This window comes from Medicago sativa, chromosome 2, assembly GCF_051527215.1.
Source record: "Medicago sativa cultivar Bolivia chromosome 2, Bolivia_mono, whole genome shotgun sequence".
Lineage (NCBI taxonomy): Eukaryota > Viridiplantae > Streptophyta > Magnoliopsida > Fabales > Fabaceae > Medicago > Medicago sativa.
In genome coordinates this window covers 26,533,530-26,546,885 of record NC_140750.1, presented here as the reverse complement: position 1 = coordinate 26,546,885, position 13,356 = coordinate 26,533,530, and the positions used below count along the sequence as shown (strand labels likewise).

The 13,356-nt window shown below is 31.3% G+C and overlaps 2 protein-coding genes and 1 non-coding gene across 3 annotated transcripts; all 3 read right to left on the bottom strand.

Annotated features, from left to right (window-relative positions):
- Positions 1–1,004: 1,004 nt before the first annotated feature.
- Positions 1,005–6,642, bottom strand: LOC146945859 (cytokinin dehydrogenase 3-like). Its single transcript, XM_085744150.1, has 5 exons — positions 5,903–6,642; positions 4,269–4,396; positions 2,764–3,036; positions 2,183–2,451; positions 1,005–1,697 (listed from the first exon to the last, which is right to left on the bottom strand). Exons 1-5 carry the CDS (start codon positions 6,561–6,563, stop codon positions 1,394–1,396), a joined length of 1,635 nt encoding a protein of 544 aa, XP_085600276.1. The 5' UTR covers positions 6,564–6,642; the 3' UTR covers positions 1,005–1,393.
- On the bottom strand, positions 5,605–5,799 carry LOC146945860 (U2 spliceosomal RNA). Its single transcript, XR_015029376.1, has one exon. It is a non-coding gene; the product is annotated as a U2 spliceosomal RNA (small nuclear RNA).
- Positions 6,643–7,417: 775 nt separating the features above from the next.
- Positions 7,418–9,232, bottom strand: LOC146945858 (uncharacterized). The gene is made up of 2 exons (XM_085748107.1): positions 8,384–9,232; positions 7,418–7,465 (listed from the first exon to the last, which is right to left on the bottom strand). Exons 1-2 carry the CDS (start codon positions 9,230–9,232, stop codon positions 7,418–7,420), a joined length of 897 nt encoding a protein of 298 aa, XP_085604233.1.
- Between the last annotated feature and the right edge of the window lie 4,124 nt (positions 9,233–13,356).

The following is a 13,356-nucleotide window of genomic DNA, read 5'->3' as shown; positions in this document are numbered from 1 at the left end:
CATATTTTATGCATTGTCCTTACCAACTGAGCTAAGCTCACGAGGACAAACTTTGAATATAGATAAACTTGGATACTCCCTCCGTCCCGGAATAACTGACCCATTTTCTAAAAAAAAGTGTTCCAAAATAACTGACTCATTTCAATTTTCAATACAACTTTCATCATTCCCAATACAATATAACACTAAATAATACTACTTTTATCATTCCCAATACAATATATTTCACTTTCCCCTTTATTTATACATTTTTCTTAATATGTGTGAATAACAAAATTGTGTCAATTAAATTGGGACGAAGGTAATATCATTTTCTTATTAAGAATTCTATTATTAATTGTAATCTATTGTAAAGTAGTGATAATTAAAAAGAAAGATCTTGCAATGAAGATCAAGATTATAGTATTTGAAGGCATTTGGCGTTATCATATCATCTATCTAGCAACCTACGATGAATGAGTATGGCATACAGCTAGGCCTCTCAATTTTAGACATAATAATAATGTCCCCTCTTAACCTAGGATCTCAAAGAGATGCCCATGTACAAAATTAGAGAGCCAAAACAATCTATTACGATTAAATACTCTCTCTGTTCATATTTATAAGTAAAAACTACTAGTAGTTTTTAGTTTCATTGAATAATTAATACATTTGATACATAAATATTTCAATAAATTTTAAAAATAATTTTGTTTATAAAGATAATCGGAAAAAGTGTAATATAAATAGAGACAAAGAACCCATTAATTCACCAAACACACTCATTAGTCATGAGTAATGATATTTTGACATCCATTTGATGACAACTTTGTTGACAACCTTGTTTTTCTCGCTTCTTATTGGTCAAAAACAATGGAGAGAGAAAAAGGAAGAGAGAGGATAACAACATCATGTGAGTATGAGAGAGAAAGTTGTCCAAACGTTGTCAAAAAGTGGTTGTCAACATATCATTTCTCATTAGTCATTACCCATTAAGAATTGAAAGATATACATATAATTGAATATAATAATTAAAAAATGCTCAATATAAACGTTTACTATATAATTTCTCTACACTAGGCTCGAAAAACTACTAATGTGTACTTTGGGACACACAAGAAAGAAAAAAGCAAGATACAGCTAGACGTGTCCACCTTTCACATATGATTTTGTTAACCTAACATATCTAAGGTATGTGTAACCTGATTTATATATGTGCCAAAATCATGCAACACATAACCCCACCCTCTAACAAAATTAAATTACAAAGTACAAAAAAGCTATGATTCTGATCATCAAGGTTTGGATCATATCATCATATACACAACCTGTGACCAGCCAGCTAGGTAGTCCCATCCTAAATATTTTTTTCATTAGAGAAATTAAATATTAAAAAATATTATATACTATGGTTTTAATTGTTGTTGAAGATTCTTTGTCCAGGTGATAGAATCATTCTTGGATCAAACTCATATTTTCTTTGTAAAAAAGTTTTCCATTTTTTAGGACCAAAATGGTTTGTCCACTCTTCCTGTGTGCTGTAGTGGGGAAGATATAGCTTATAGTTAATCCCAGCATGATTACAAAATTGCAAAATTTCTTTGTTTTGAGCATCAAATGCTTTCCAATTATCAAACCCACTTGAGTGCAAAAATCCAACAGCATAGAAGATATCATCCTCATCATCTGGTATTGTTGCTGACATCTCATTGTCCCATCTGAAAAAAAAATTAAATTAATTCCTCTTAATTAGCTTTAATTTTTACAAATTTATATAATGGAAGGAAAATAAATGAATGAAGAGTTTTAAAGAAAATAAAAGGAAAAATCATACTTAGCAAGCTATGTTTAAAGGATTTAATTCATATGTACTAATAATATAAATATTTTTCGCATCGTTTGGTCAGTCTTAATTGTTCGACCATTAAAAAAAAATTCATTATATCTAATTTAAAAATCATACCGAATAATGAATTGAGATCGACCGACGGTGTGACTAATTTTACATTGACAATGCATACAAATTATTATAATTTTTAAATAGTGGATAAAAAATGTATTTGTTTAAATAGAATAAACTTATTCAACTTTTTAAAAGTATATACCAATAAATTATTTGAGAAAAACAGAGGAGATGTATATGTTAATATATTACTATTTATACAAGAAAAATAATGTGAACCAAGGTTAATTAAAGACTTACTTGTTTCTATTCATGGGATAAACCAAGACAGGTCCTGTGGTAATGTTACGTTTTTGAATAATTTTCTTGAAGACACCTAAATTAAAATCTAAGATTCGAGATTTTGGTATAAACATATTAAGCCATGGATGAGGAACATCCCATAGCCCTTGTGATTGAAGCTTCAACTCTCCACTTCTGACTCTATTCAAGAACTCAACAAATGACACATTTTTTTCATAATGAAATCCAGGGATATAGTTCAGTCCTTGGAGCAAAACTTGAATTTCCTACACAAACATAAAAAATATTAATTAGCTAATATTCATTGCATTTTGTAATTATACATCTTATGTATTTTACTCATAATTGTACTACTAGAAAAATATTGAATTAGCGACGGAATATTAGAGACAGAAAAACCTAAATTTCATAACGATTTGAAAACAAATTTCTTTTATTTTCATTTTTTCCGTTTAGTTTATGAAAAGGGTAGAGCGCTCGTTAACATTATTCTTATAAACGTTCATCAACGAGTAAAATTAAAGTGGTATTAAATAGTAGGTAATAGTAACAATTGAACATATGAAAATAGAATTTACCTTGTTCACATTGTTTTCAGAATGGTCATCATAATATTTGGCAAATTCCAAGCAATAGAGGACCGTATGTTGAGTTACAAGGGAAAGTATTCTATGATGGTCGGCTAAAGGGAAGAAAGAAGATCTCCAATTATTTATGGGTCCTTGATTCATTAAAACCATTCCTTCCAAATAATCCAATGCACTATTTTTGTTTCCTTTCATTGAGATTAACCGTTCTTGGTCTTTGGTAAAAACAGAAAAATCACTATACAAAAGTCTTACCCATTTAACCTGCCAATAAAAATGAAATTCACCATTAGTTGATATATACATTGCAATGTACATCTTGTTTATGTAATGTTTCAAATCCATGTTATGTTATTATAGTGATAAAGTTAAATGCTTGAAAACTAAATGTTTAATAGTGTCAAATATACTTTGTGATCACTACATTAAGTTTATTTCAACTATTGGATCAAGATCAAATGATTTTGGAATATATACTTAAAATTTGTTTTGACAAAGTTAAAATATACACCCTCTAGTCTTCATTATTAGTAAAAATTAATTTTTTGAGTTCATTTAATGATTGATGTATCTGGTCAATATTATTAACCAGATTCATCAGTTATTCAATGAACCCAACAATTGAGTTTTTATTTATTAAGAAAATGCTATTTATCTAGAAAAATAGCATCAAGATTTTTTCAAGACACATGTGGCAAGTTTTAATTGCATGATTTATTTGTCCACTTCCTATTTTTTAGCCACACCTCCTTGAATTGTGGCAAATAGTGCATTGTGATTGGCTACTCTTTATTCTTGAAGAATTCTTGATGTTTTTTTTCTTGATAAATAGCATTGCTCTTATAATAATGACCGTAGAGCGTAAGGTTTTTGAGCGTTAATTCAACCCTTAAAATATCTGATTACTATACATAAGGATGAGGAGATAATTTAGATTTTTTTTTTAAACAAACAAGACCAAATTATTTGTAGAAGCCTATTGTAACTACAATACATAGTATTTTGATTTCATACAATTCGAATCACTATACATTAGTATTTTGATTTCACACAATTTGAATCACTATTTCTAAGTATCCCCTTCATGTGTTAGAAGACTATAGTGGAAATAAAAACATGTCATGCATTGGTCAAACGTTAGACAATGAATCTTATCTAACACTTACAATTATTATTGTCAAAGGACTTTCCACATTTATTTTTTCAAACAGACTATTTAAATGTTTTTTTAATCTTAGGAATCGACATATACCTGTGGCTATAACTATTCTCATATATAATTCTTGGATGACTAGAATGCACCACTAACACAGTGTACAATGACGGTGCTTTTGGACAAAAGTACATTAGATGCTCTTGTAAAGCTTGATTTTGATATATGGTTGAACAAATGTGACAACGTGAAGAATTGGGATTATTATGAATGGTTGGAAGAAGAAGTTAGCTACAAGGCAAAAATTGTAGTCAATTTTTGCTAAAGACAAAAGTGTACGTACCCTCTTTGGTGCTGGCTCAAGAGCAATTCTTGCCCTTGTTATAATTCCAAATTGTCCTAATCCTCCAAGAACTCCATGAAATAATTCCGAATTGTTCTCTTTAGAACAGGTTACAAATTCTCCTTTTCCTGAAAAATAACCAAAAATTAAAACTTGATTAAGTATAAACAACATTTAATTCTATTTTAGTTGAGTTGTTAAGCCTTTTGGGGGGTGTAGTAGTTGTTGTAGCTGATTCTTTGAATAGTCTCTCTCTTCCTTATTTGTTCAAGTATATATAAAGGTCTTGTACACTTATTTATAAAGTTTGCATATACAAAATATTTAATATATAAAATTGTATAATGTATAGTAATTTTTTTATGATAATATAATATGATAAAAAGATACTTGCATGCATACATATATTCTTTAACAAACTCATGTGGATAAAATACAACATTGTATCTATTATTTTAATTTAAAATATTATAGTTAAGGAATTGACCTTAAAATTATAGACATGGACCAATAATATGTATACTCAATAGTCAACAAAATTAAAAGAAAATATTAATCAAGAATTGGAGACGACTATGTCGACAATGTGAACTGGTTCTATAGTTTAGAATTTTTCAAAAACAAGAAAGGGACCCTGTGGAAATCACTTGCTAACTTCACCTATAACTTATAAAGACTCCCTTAACAACCACAAATTGGTAGTAGTAAATAGTGTAATACAGTTATAGGAAGAAAAAAAATCCCAAGACAACAACATTGTTAAATTTACAACAAAAATTTTAAAAGTAGAGGAATAGAATCTAACCAAATCTTTTATCATATATAAAACAGGTTATTTGATTAAAGCCTAACATATGTTTTTTTTTTATAAAAAGAAGCTAGAAAGGTTTTCCTTTATATGTCACTGTGCATTGGAAAGCCAAAATGCACATGGAAGATTGTTATTTTCTCCATTTGAAATGGTTTATCTAAATCATACGGATCATATAACTAGACCAAAAATAAATTTTGGTCCCCAAAACACTTCATAACAAACTTTAGTTTTTAAAATAACAAATAATTAGAGAAAGAGAAAACACACTCATGCAAAACCAAAGAAAGAAACATTATGTAAAAGTTTTGGTGTTTTGTTTTTTCCTCGGCTTTCGAGCATATGATTTAGTGGAAGTTCTGCAACCTTTCATAGAAGGTGCGTAGAGTTTTCTTACTATGCAATTAAGTTAACATTGCTCTTCTTGTACGAGTTCATGTACCCGTTGTACTCCGATAAATAAACTTTTTTGGATATAACAAGAAAAACTACAAATATCAAAATGAGAATTCCAATTTTTTTTTTGTGGGATGCGTGAAGTCTATGCAATAGTGCAACGCATAGACGACGCATGAGAAGCCCAATAGCAAGCTATCGAAGTGGCATCTCCCCCTCAAAAAAGTAATTTGATATCATGTGACCCATTTGACCACATATCCGATATTAAACTGATAAGAACATACACTACACTTTATCTTAGCCAAAAAGTCGAGAAAGTATATAGAATTCCAAGTTGAAAACCAACATAAAAATGGAACATTGATTAGAAAAAGAAAATAAAAGAATGAATTTAGATGGAGAAGAAAATGTGCATAATACATACCAGTAACAACATCCAATTGATGAACACTAGTAATTTGAGGACCATAACGAAAGGTTTGTCCACTAATACCAGCATTAGAGAGTGTCCCTCCAATAGTCAAGTAAAGATAATCAGTCCAAGAAACAGGTGCAAGTCCATACTCAAGTGTTTCATACAACACATCAATCCATAGTTGTTCCCCTCCAACATCAACATAGTATCCAAATCCAACCTTAGGATCCTCAAAAACCTTAATTCCAACAACACCATCATTAACATTTTTATTATTATTTAATCTTCTCAACCCTTTCATGTCAACAACAACACCATCACGTGCCATAGCTTGTCCTCGTGTGGAATGACCTTGTCCTCTTGCAGCTATAAGAAAAGGAACAGAACTATTATACGACAATTTTACAAGACTTACTATGTCGTTTACCGTTGATGGTTGGAACACTGCTGCTGGGAATTCATGTACGAGGTTGCCATAATCACTTGAAGCTAGTTCAATGGCTTTTGGATCGTTTATGAGTTTTTGAGATATGTTGGAATTTTTTGTGGTGAATAATTCTGTTAGTAGTGATGATTTCCATTGCTCGGTTTTACCTACGGTTGATATTAAACGTGGTATGGTTATTATTAGGAGAATGAAGTATATTGGAAAAGGGTAATTTTGAGACATTTTTTTGTGTGCGTTGAGAGAATTAATATAGGAGAAAAATAGAGAAAGGAGTGTTTGGTTTGGTGAATGATATGGTTGTGGAAGAATGGGGAAGAGGGAGGGTCTATAAATAGAATAGAAGAAGACTTTGCATGATAAAAGATGGAAATAGTGTGTGTTTGAGAGAGAGAAGAATCTTTTGTCTTTTGAGTTTAATAATTGAAAATGGGTGACTTTTGTTATATCATGCAAAGGATAAAAGATTTTATGACAGTTGTTGTTAATTGAAAATTTAAAGTTGAATTAAAGTTTAGTAATATCTTAGCTTTTTTTTTTTTCACAAGAATATTTCGAGTTTTACCAATGGAAAGTTGTGAATAGTTAATTTGTTTGGTCATGTGGTCCAATTAAGACTATATTTTAAATATTAAATTTCTATAGAGATTGTTTTAAGTATTAGAATTACCAATTTTCACCTACTATTTTTTATAAAATAAACATAGGCTTAAACACATTTTTATCTTTTATCTTAATTTTGAAGTTCATATTAATCCCTTAACAAAAAAAAAATATATTATATTGATAATTCCATTTGATTAAGCGGTAACTAACTAGTCATTTCCATCAATTACAAGCTAACGATGTTAGGAATATAAGTGGAATGTGTGAGTTGGCATCTTCTTCTTCCCACTTGATAATTTCCCCTATTTATCAAAATTAGGGTTTATTGGAGCTCATTTTCCCCAGTTTCTTAAATCAAAATTACAGATTGTAATCCATCTTCTTCCCTATTAGAGCTACAATGTCAAATTCAAGAGGTTCATCACAATCTTTCTTTCTCAAATCGTTGAGCAATGTTGCACGACGTGGATCCATCACGAATTTGCAAGGATCTCTCGAATTTGAGAGGTATCATCAACAGACTGCAACAACGAGAACGATAAGGATTATATTACCTTATAGTCATGCCAATATGCTATCGAAACCCCTTTCTAAATCATTCCAGTTAAACCTTCAACAACATTAATTAAGTATAAAAATTGTGAAAGCGGGTCTCCTTGTCTTAACCTCTTTCAAACCATAGAACACACAAACATTCCTCCAATTCCATTATATAGAACAAAATACATATTCACCATCATTATATACAACTAATTTCAATTGACTGAATCATATGTCTTTTCAAAACCGACTTTTATCGTCAAACACTTTATACCTACAACAAATTTTTTAAATACAAGGAGTAGATCACTAATTTATAAGACCAACTAAAAATTTAGTTGTATAAGCTTAAGTTAATAACAAATCTTCTAATAACTTAATTAAAACTAAAAACTTATCCAATACACATTAAAGAGCAACGTGTTAATTTACACAACTAAAAATAAGTTGGTGTAAATGTTTTTTTTTTTTTTTAAATACTTTAATGTAATATTTAAATATCCATGAGGAGCACACCAAAACAAAACATTATGGAATATTACTTGGTATTTGGAGCAAAGAAACCAAATAAAATACTTTTTATTATTTTGTTTCTCTATTATAAAAACAGAATAATTTTTTTTACGTACCTAAAGGAAAAATGGAAACTGATCATTGTACCTTGTGCTAAGAAAGAAATAGCTAAATGTCAAATTCAAAGATACGACTGAACCACATCGTAGATTATATTTGGCCGTCTTTTTGAAACGTCATGAAGTATTTCTTTTTTTTTTTTTTTTTGAAGTAAAAGGCGCTTATAGCATTTCATTAAAAATGATATTGTTAATACAACGAGGGGGATTAAAATAAGTAATGGGACTAGCTAATAATGTGGCTTCTCCTGCAAGTGCGTGAGCAACCTCATTTGCTTGTCGCCTAATAAACTCGACCCGAGAGTTTGTGAAATGAGTGCTGAAGAGAGATTGACAAGCTGAAATAATTTGTCCAAATTCAGAATCATCAACTTTACGGGAATGGAAAGCATCATGGGTGATCTTAGAGTCTGTCTCGAAGTTGACATGATCAAGTTGCATGTCGCTTAACCACTCGAAAGCATAGTACAGACCCAAAGCTTCTCCTACATTAACTGAATGAACAACTTCAAAACTCAATGTTTTGGCTAGCACGAACGCACCGTCGTCATCTCTCACACATATTCCTATGCCGGTTCTGTTCATAGAAGTCGAGAATCCAGCGTCAATATTACACTTAAGTCGTCCACGGGGAGGCCGCTGCCACTGCAATTGGTGTGGCGGATGCGAACCAGAATTGCTGGCACTGCTGTCATTCTGCACAACACTTTGCTGCAATGTGTACACTGCTGGCAGCACATTATTAGTGTTTGCTCTGCCATTCTCTTGCGCATTTTGCCACTCTTGAATCATAACTCGGGCTCTGTCAACAGTCATCGCGCAAGACTCATTTTTGTCCTCCCATACCTTTAGATTCCTGTGCTTCCATAGACTCCAAATGGTAGCTGCAAAAACTTGACATTGAACTGCACTAAGTGTACGCAGAAGGTGGAAAACTGCTTCAGCAGCCGTGTTCACTTGGCTGATTGCAGACTGAATTGCGTGCCATAAATCTGTCATACCCCAAACCTGAATTGCGAAAGGACAGTCGAAGCAAAGGTGCCATAAATCTTCATGTGTGGAATCGCAACTGACACAATTAGTTGGGCATTGCACGCCTTTATCAAGAAGCCTCATACGAGTCGGCAGAACTCCTCTACAAACTCGCCAGATTAAATTTCTAATCTTTGGTGGAACCTTTAGCTTCCAGATACCTGCCCAATACCCCGGGCGCCGTATATGAGACGTATCAATTAATTCCTCAACGCACAATCTATACGCGCTACGGACAGAGTATTTGCCATTGTCATGAAGTATTTCTATGAAGCAATAAAATGAAACATAAATATAATAATAAATAAATTATGCAATGAAATATTTGGGGGAGATTAGTCACTTTAGTTCCTAAATAGGAAAAGAGTCGTCACTTTAGTCTCTGAATGCAGATAAATTGCAAAATAGTCCCTGAATGTAGACTCTGTTATAGTCAATTTAGTCTCTGAATGCAGACTCCGTTGGTCAATTTAGTCCCGGAATGTAGACTCTGTTCGTCACTAATTAGTCCCTGAAATTGACCAACAGAGTCTACATTCAGGGACTGTTTTGCAATTTCTCTACATTCAGGGACTAAAGTAACTACTCATTTCCCATTCAAGGACTAAAGTGACTATTTCCCCAATATGTGGCCTCCCAATTGGTGATTGTTTTCTAGGACTCTGTTTGTGTATGTTTGTATCGTCATCGTGATCACCAAGATTCCCAGTAATTGAACCCACAAGTTTCTTTCTATTAATTGTTCTTGGCCTTTTCTTTCACAAAAAAATAAAATAATCTTGTTGGTCTTTATACATTGTGAAAAATTCAATTTAACTTGGACCGTTGGATTGTAATTAATGGGTCAACGTCAACATTGGTCAAGTATTTCTCATTTCATTTTTTCTTCTAATTATATTAAATGTTTGATGTATCTACTACAATATAACATTTGATTAATTCTCATTTAAAAATCTATTCAAACTTTTGAGTATTTTTTTTACAATCCAATCTTATAATCGTTATATGTACGAAATATCAAGTATCGTTTAATATTGATTAATCTCTATCAAAAACATTTTTTTATGTATACAAGTCACGAGATGAATTCTCTATCTTGTACATATTTTTTCGTACACAAAAGTCGGAGATGAAATCTCTAACCAAATATTTAGGATATTTGAATTCCTCTACCACTTGGACCAACTATATATGTTCATTGATAATTGTAGATTCATGTATATGTATATACATGACACTGTTCTATATATTAGTTTTATATTGGCCAAAATAGAATTTCCTCAAAATTGGGTAATTATCAAGAGGATCTTCCAAGATTTTGTTTTGGGGACCAGAGTACTTGTAATGAAACAAGGTATGTTACGTTCAACTTTTCTTGTTCATGGAAGGGTAATGTCAATGGGAACCGAGAAAGATACATCACAACAGATTTTCCTTTGGGCCAAAGATTTTGTTAGATATAGCCTCTATCTATATCTATATATTTGAAACACGTAATCAATGCAAAGTGTATATAGTTTGGAAATGGAACCAAAACCATTACCCAAGAAAAAAATATATGTGCCTGTCTTTGGTACAGATAAAGTCACTAGAATATGTCTACATAAGTAACGTGATTTTCTTCTAGATAAAACATGTTCTGAGCCAAACAAAATAAAGATTATAGATTCCGTTCCATTATTAAATTGGTAAAGTGGGGGGATTCATATTTTAATCAATTATTATTAGTTGAACTATGCCTAATTTATTTCCAATTGTTCTTTGCTAAGCCTTACATATGGTGATGAGTGACAATTTAAAAATTAAAAGCACCTGACATGCATTCTACAAAAATATGGGAAGAAAACAATTGTATGCCATGCACACGCAAGAGAATCCAGTTTGATAATAATTTAATTTAATTGTAGCTAGCTAGCCTCCCTCCTGAGGGGTTATACATTCATAAAATAATATTCGATAATTAGATATTTCTATAAACAAAATAAAAGTATTTATGGAATTATTAGGAATACTCATGTAACCAAAATAAATATTAGGAATACTCAAACAAACGGTCACTAAGATAGACACTAAAAAAGTATTCTAATAGAATTTAAAAGATTATATGCGGTTTGGTTGTTAATCATGGCTAGTTATTAATTGTATGTTTGGTTTAGGGTGACAATTAGATTTTAGAGCAATTCTATATATCAAGAAAGATTTTATCAAGAAATTATCCCGAAATTAATGTTAGCCAATAAAATCTCAGCCTGGCCGGAAATCATGGGGTGGTGGGTGTTATGTATTTCTTTTTTTGAAACTTTAATAAATAATATTGAAATCTAAGGGTGATTATTCTGCCATGTCATTCTTGAATTCATCAAGAAAATCCATTCTTGATATCTAGCATTTTCCTAGATTTTATATTGGCTTTAACTCATTATTATCAAACTGATTTGTAAAATGAAGTTTGCACTCACTTACAAAATTATGTTCAAGTCTTATATCATCTAATGGTAGAATCTTAACACCCACTTCATGCATAGGACTAAACAACTAGAGCGTTAGTCGGGTGGATCAATAGAAAGAGACATGATAGTGGTAGATCAATGGGTCTTGGGTAGACTCAAATATATGGTGTTATTTGTTGACATAAGGTTCGAACATTGACACACCAGGTAGGGTCAAACCCGAATTAGATACCATATATTTGATTTTTATATTGAACATAACTCATCCTTACAACATCAATTTATAGGGTGCTTTATAAAATATTAAGAGGTTTTATCTTCATTCCATGTGGAACTTGGGATTTCCCAATACACCCCTCACACACAGCACTATTTATGAGTTTGATGTGGGAATATAACGTGGGTGACCCCGAACAAATAGACTATGTACCGTATTAGGTTTTTTTATTATTGATTACAGATGTGAGTATGATTATTGTGTTTTGTTAGGAGTCTTGATGACAATTCTTTTATCTTCCGGTTCCTGATTGTGGTGATATGTTGTTTGCTACTAATAATTTACGTGTTGAAAATGAATTGAAAATCATGTTGGAAAAAGAGTTTGACATGAAGGACTTATGTGTTGCTAAGAAGATTCTTGGTATGGAAATTCACATGGATAAGAGTTCTAGGAAACTATGGGCCACTTTTGTCGCTCCTTTATCATGAAATGGACTACACAAATGGTTTCTAGATAGGGAGAAGAGAACGGCACTCTAACCCATTGTATTGTGTTTCAGGTAGCCCTTGTTCCATCATTCTAATATTTGAAAACTTATTTGTTGGCTAAAATTTGTGATCTAAGACTCTTAAGTCATCCTAAAGTGGAAGTCATATGTAGATTTTTTTTAGTGAACTTAATGACCCTCATTGGGTGAACGCCTTGAGAGATGACAATCAAGTGGCAAGTGCTTTAGTCAAATTTAAAATTACTATGCCCATCACTTTGTAAGATTTAAAATTACTATGCCCATCACTTTGTAAGATTTTTTTATTTGTTCTAGATTTCCTAGTTACTCCCTTATAGCATATTTTACTTGAATTTGTTTCTTTGCAAGGGTTCTAGCTTAGTTAGTTATACTTTCTTGGGGTCTAGCCCCTTCTGAGGAAAGAAAAAAAAAAGACCAACTAACAGCACTAGCAATTGGCCATTACCAAGATTGATTTTTTTATTGGTCAAAAAAATTAATAAGAAAACAAGATAAAATATTAATCAAATCTAAATTTGAGATAAAATCAAATCCAATGCTACTATTATATATAACATACTATTTAGCATCAACCATAAATTTAATATATACCACTAAGTCCCATAACATAGGCCACATAAAATTTAGAACTGTGGAAATATCTACCAACCTTTTATTTTATTGGGGATCTGGCAAATTGATTTAAAAAATTAATCAAAGACAAATGTATGATCTCATGTTGTAAACAAAAGACTTTGATTGGAAGGATTTAAATTAAATTTGAATAACAAATGGCATTCAAGGAACAATCTTTGACCTATAGATTTCGCAGGTACGAGGAGCTATCAAACAAAACAAGAAAACCATAGTATATCCACTATGCATGACTCCATGGAATTTTATTTATTCCACTAATAATGCTTCAAATTGAAGATTGTAATCTTTGACAAACCATGTGATTCATGCATGACTAATAAATTACTCCATCCGTTTCACAATATTTGTCCATTTTAAATAAATTACACATACC

Bases quoted from the DNA above. Each gene is read 5' to 3' on its own strand.
- LOC146945858 (XM_085748107.1), bottom strand. From the start codon at position 9,232: ATGAGGCTTCTTGATAAAGGCGTGCAATGCCCAACTAATTGTGTCAGT. The intron at 7,466-8,383 runs GTTGCTCACGCA...TCGTTGTTGCAG, and splicing joins TTAGGCGACAAGCAAATGAG to TCTGTTGATGATACCTCTCA.
- LOC146945859 (XM_085744150.1), bottom strand. From the start codon at position 6,563: ATGTCTCAAAATTACCCTTTTCCAATATACTTCATTCTCCTAATAATA. The intron at 3,037-4,268 runs GTACGTACACTT...TTTTATTGGCAG, and splicing joins TTGAGCCAGCACCAAAGAGG to GTTAAATGGGTAAGACTTTT. The intron at 2,452-2,763 runs GTAAATTCTATT...ATGTTTGTGTAG, and splicing joins CTGAAAACAATGTGAACAAG to GAAATTCAAGTTTTGCTCCA.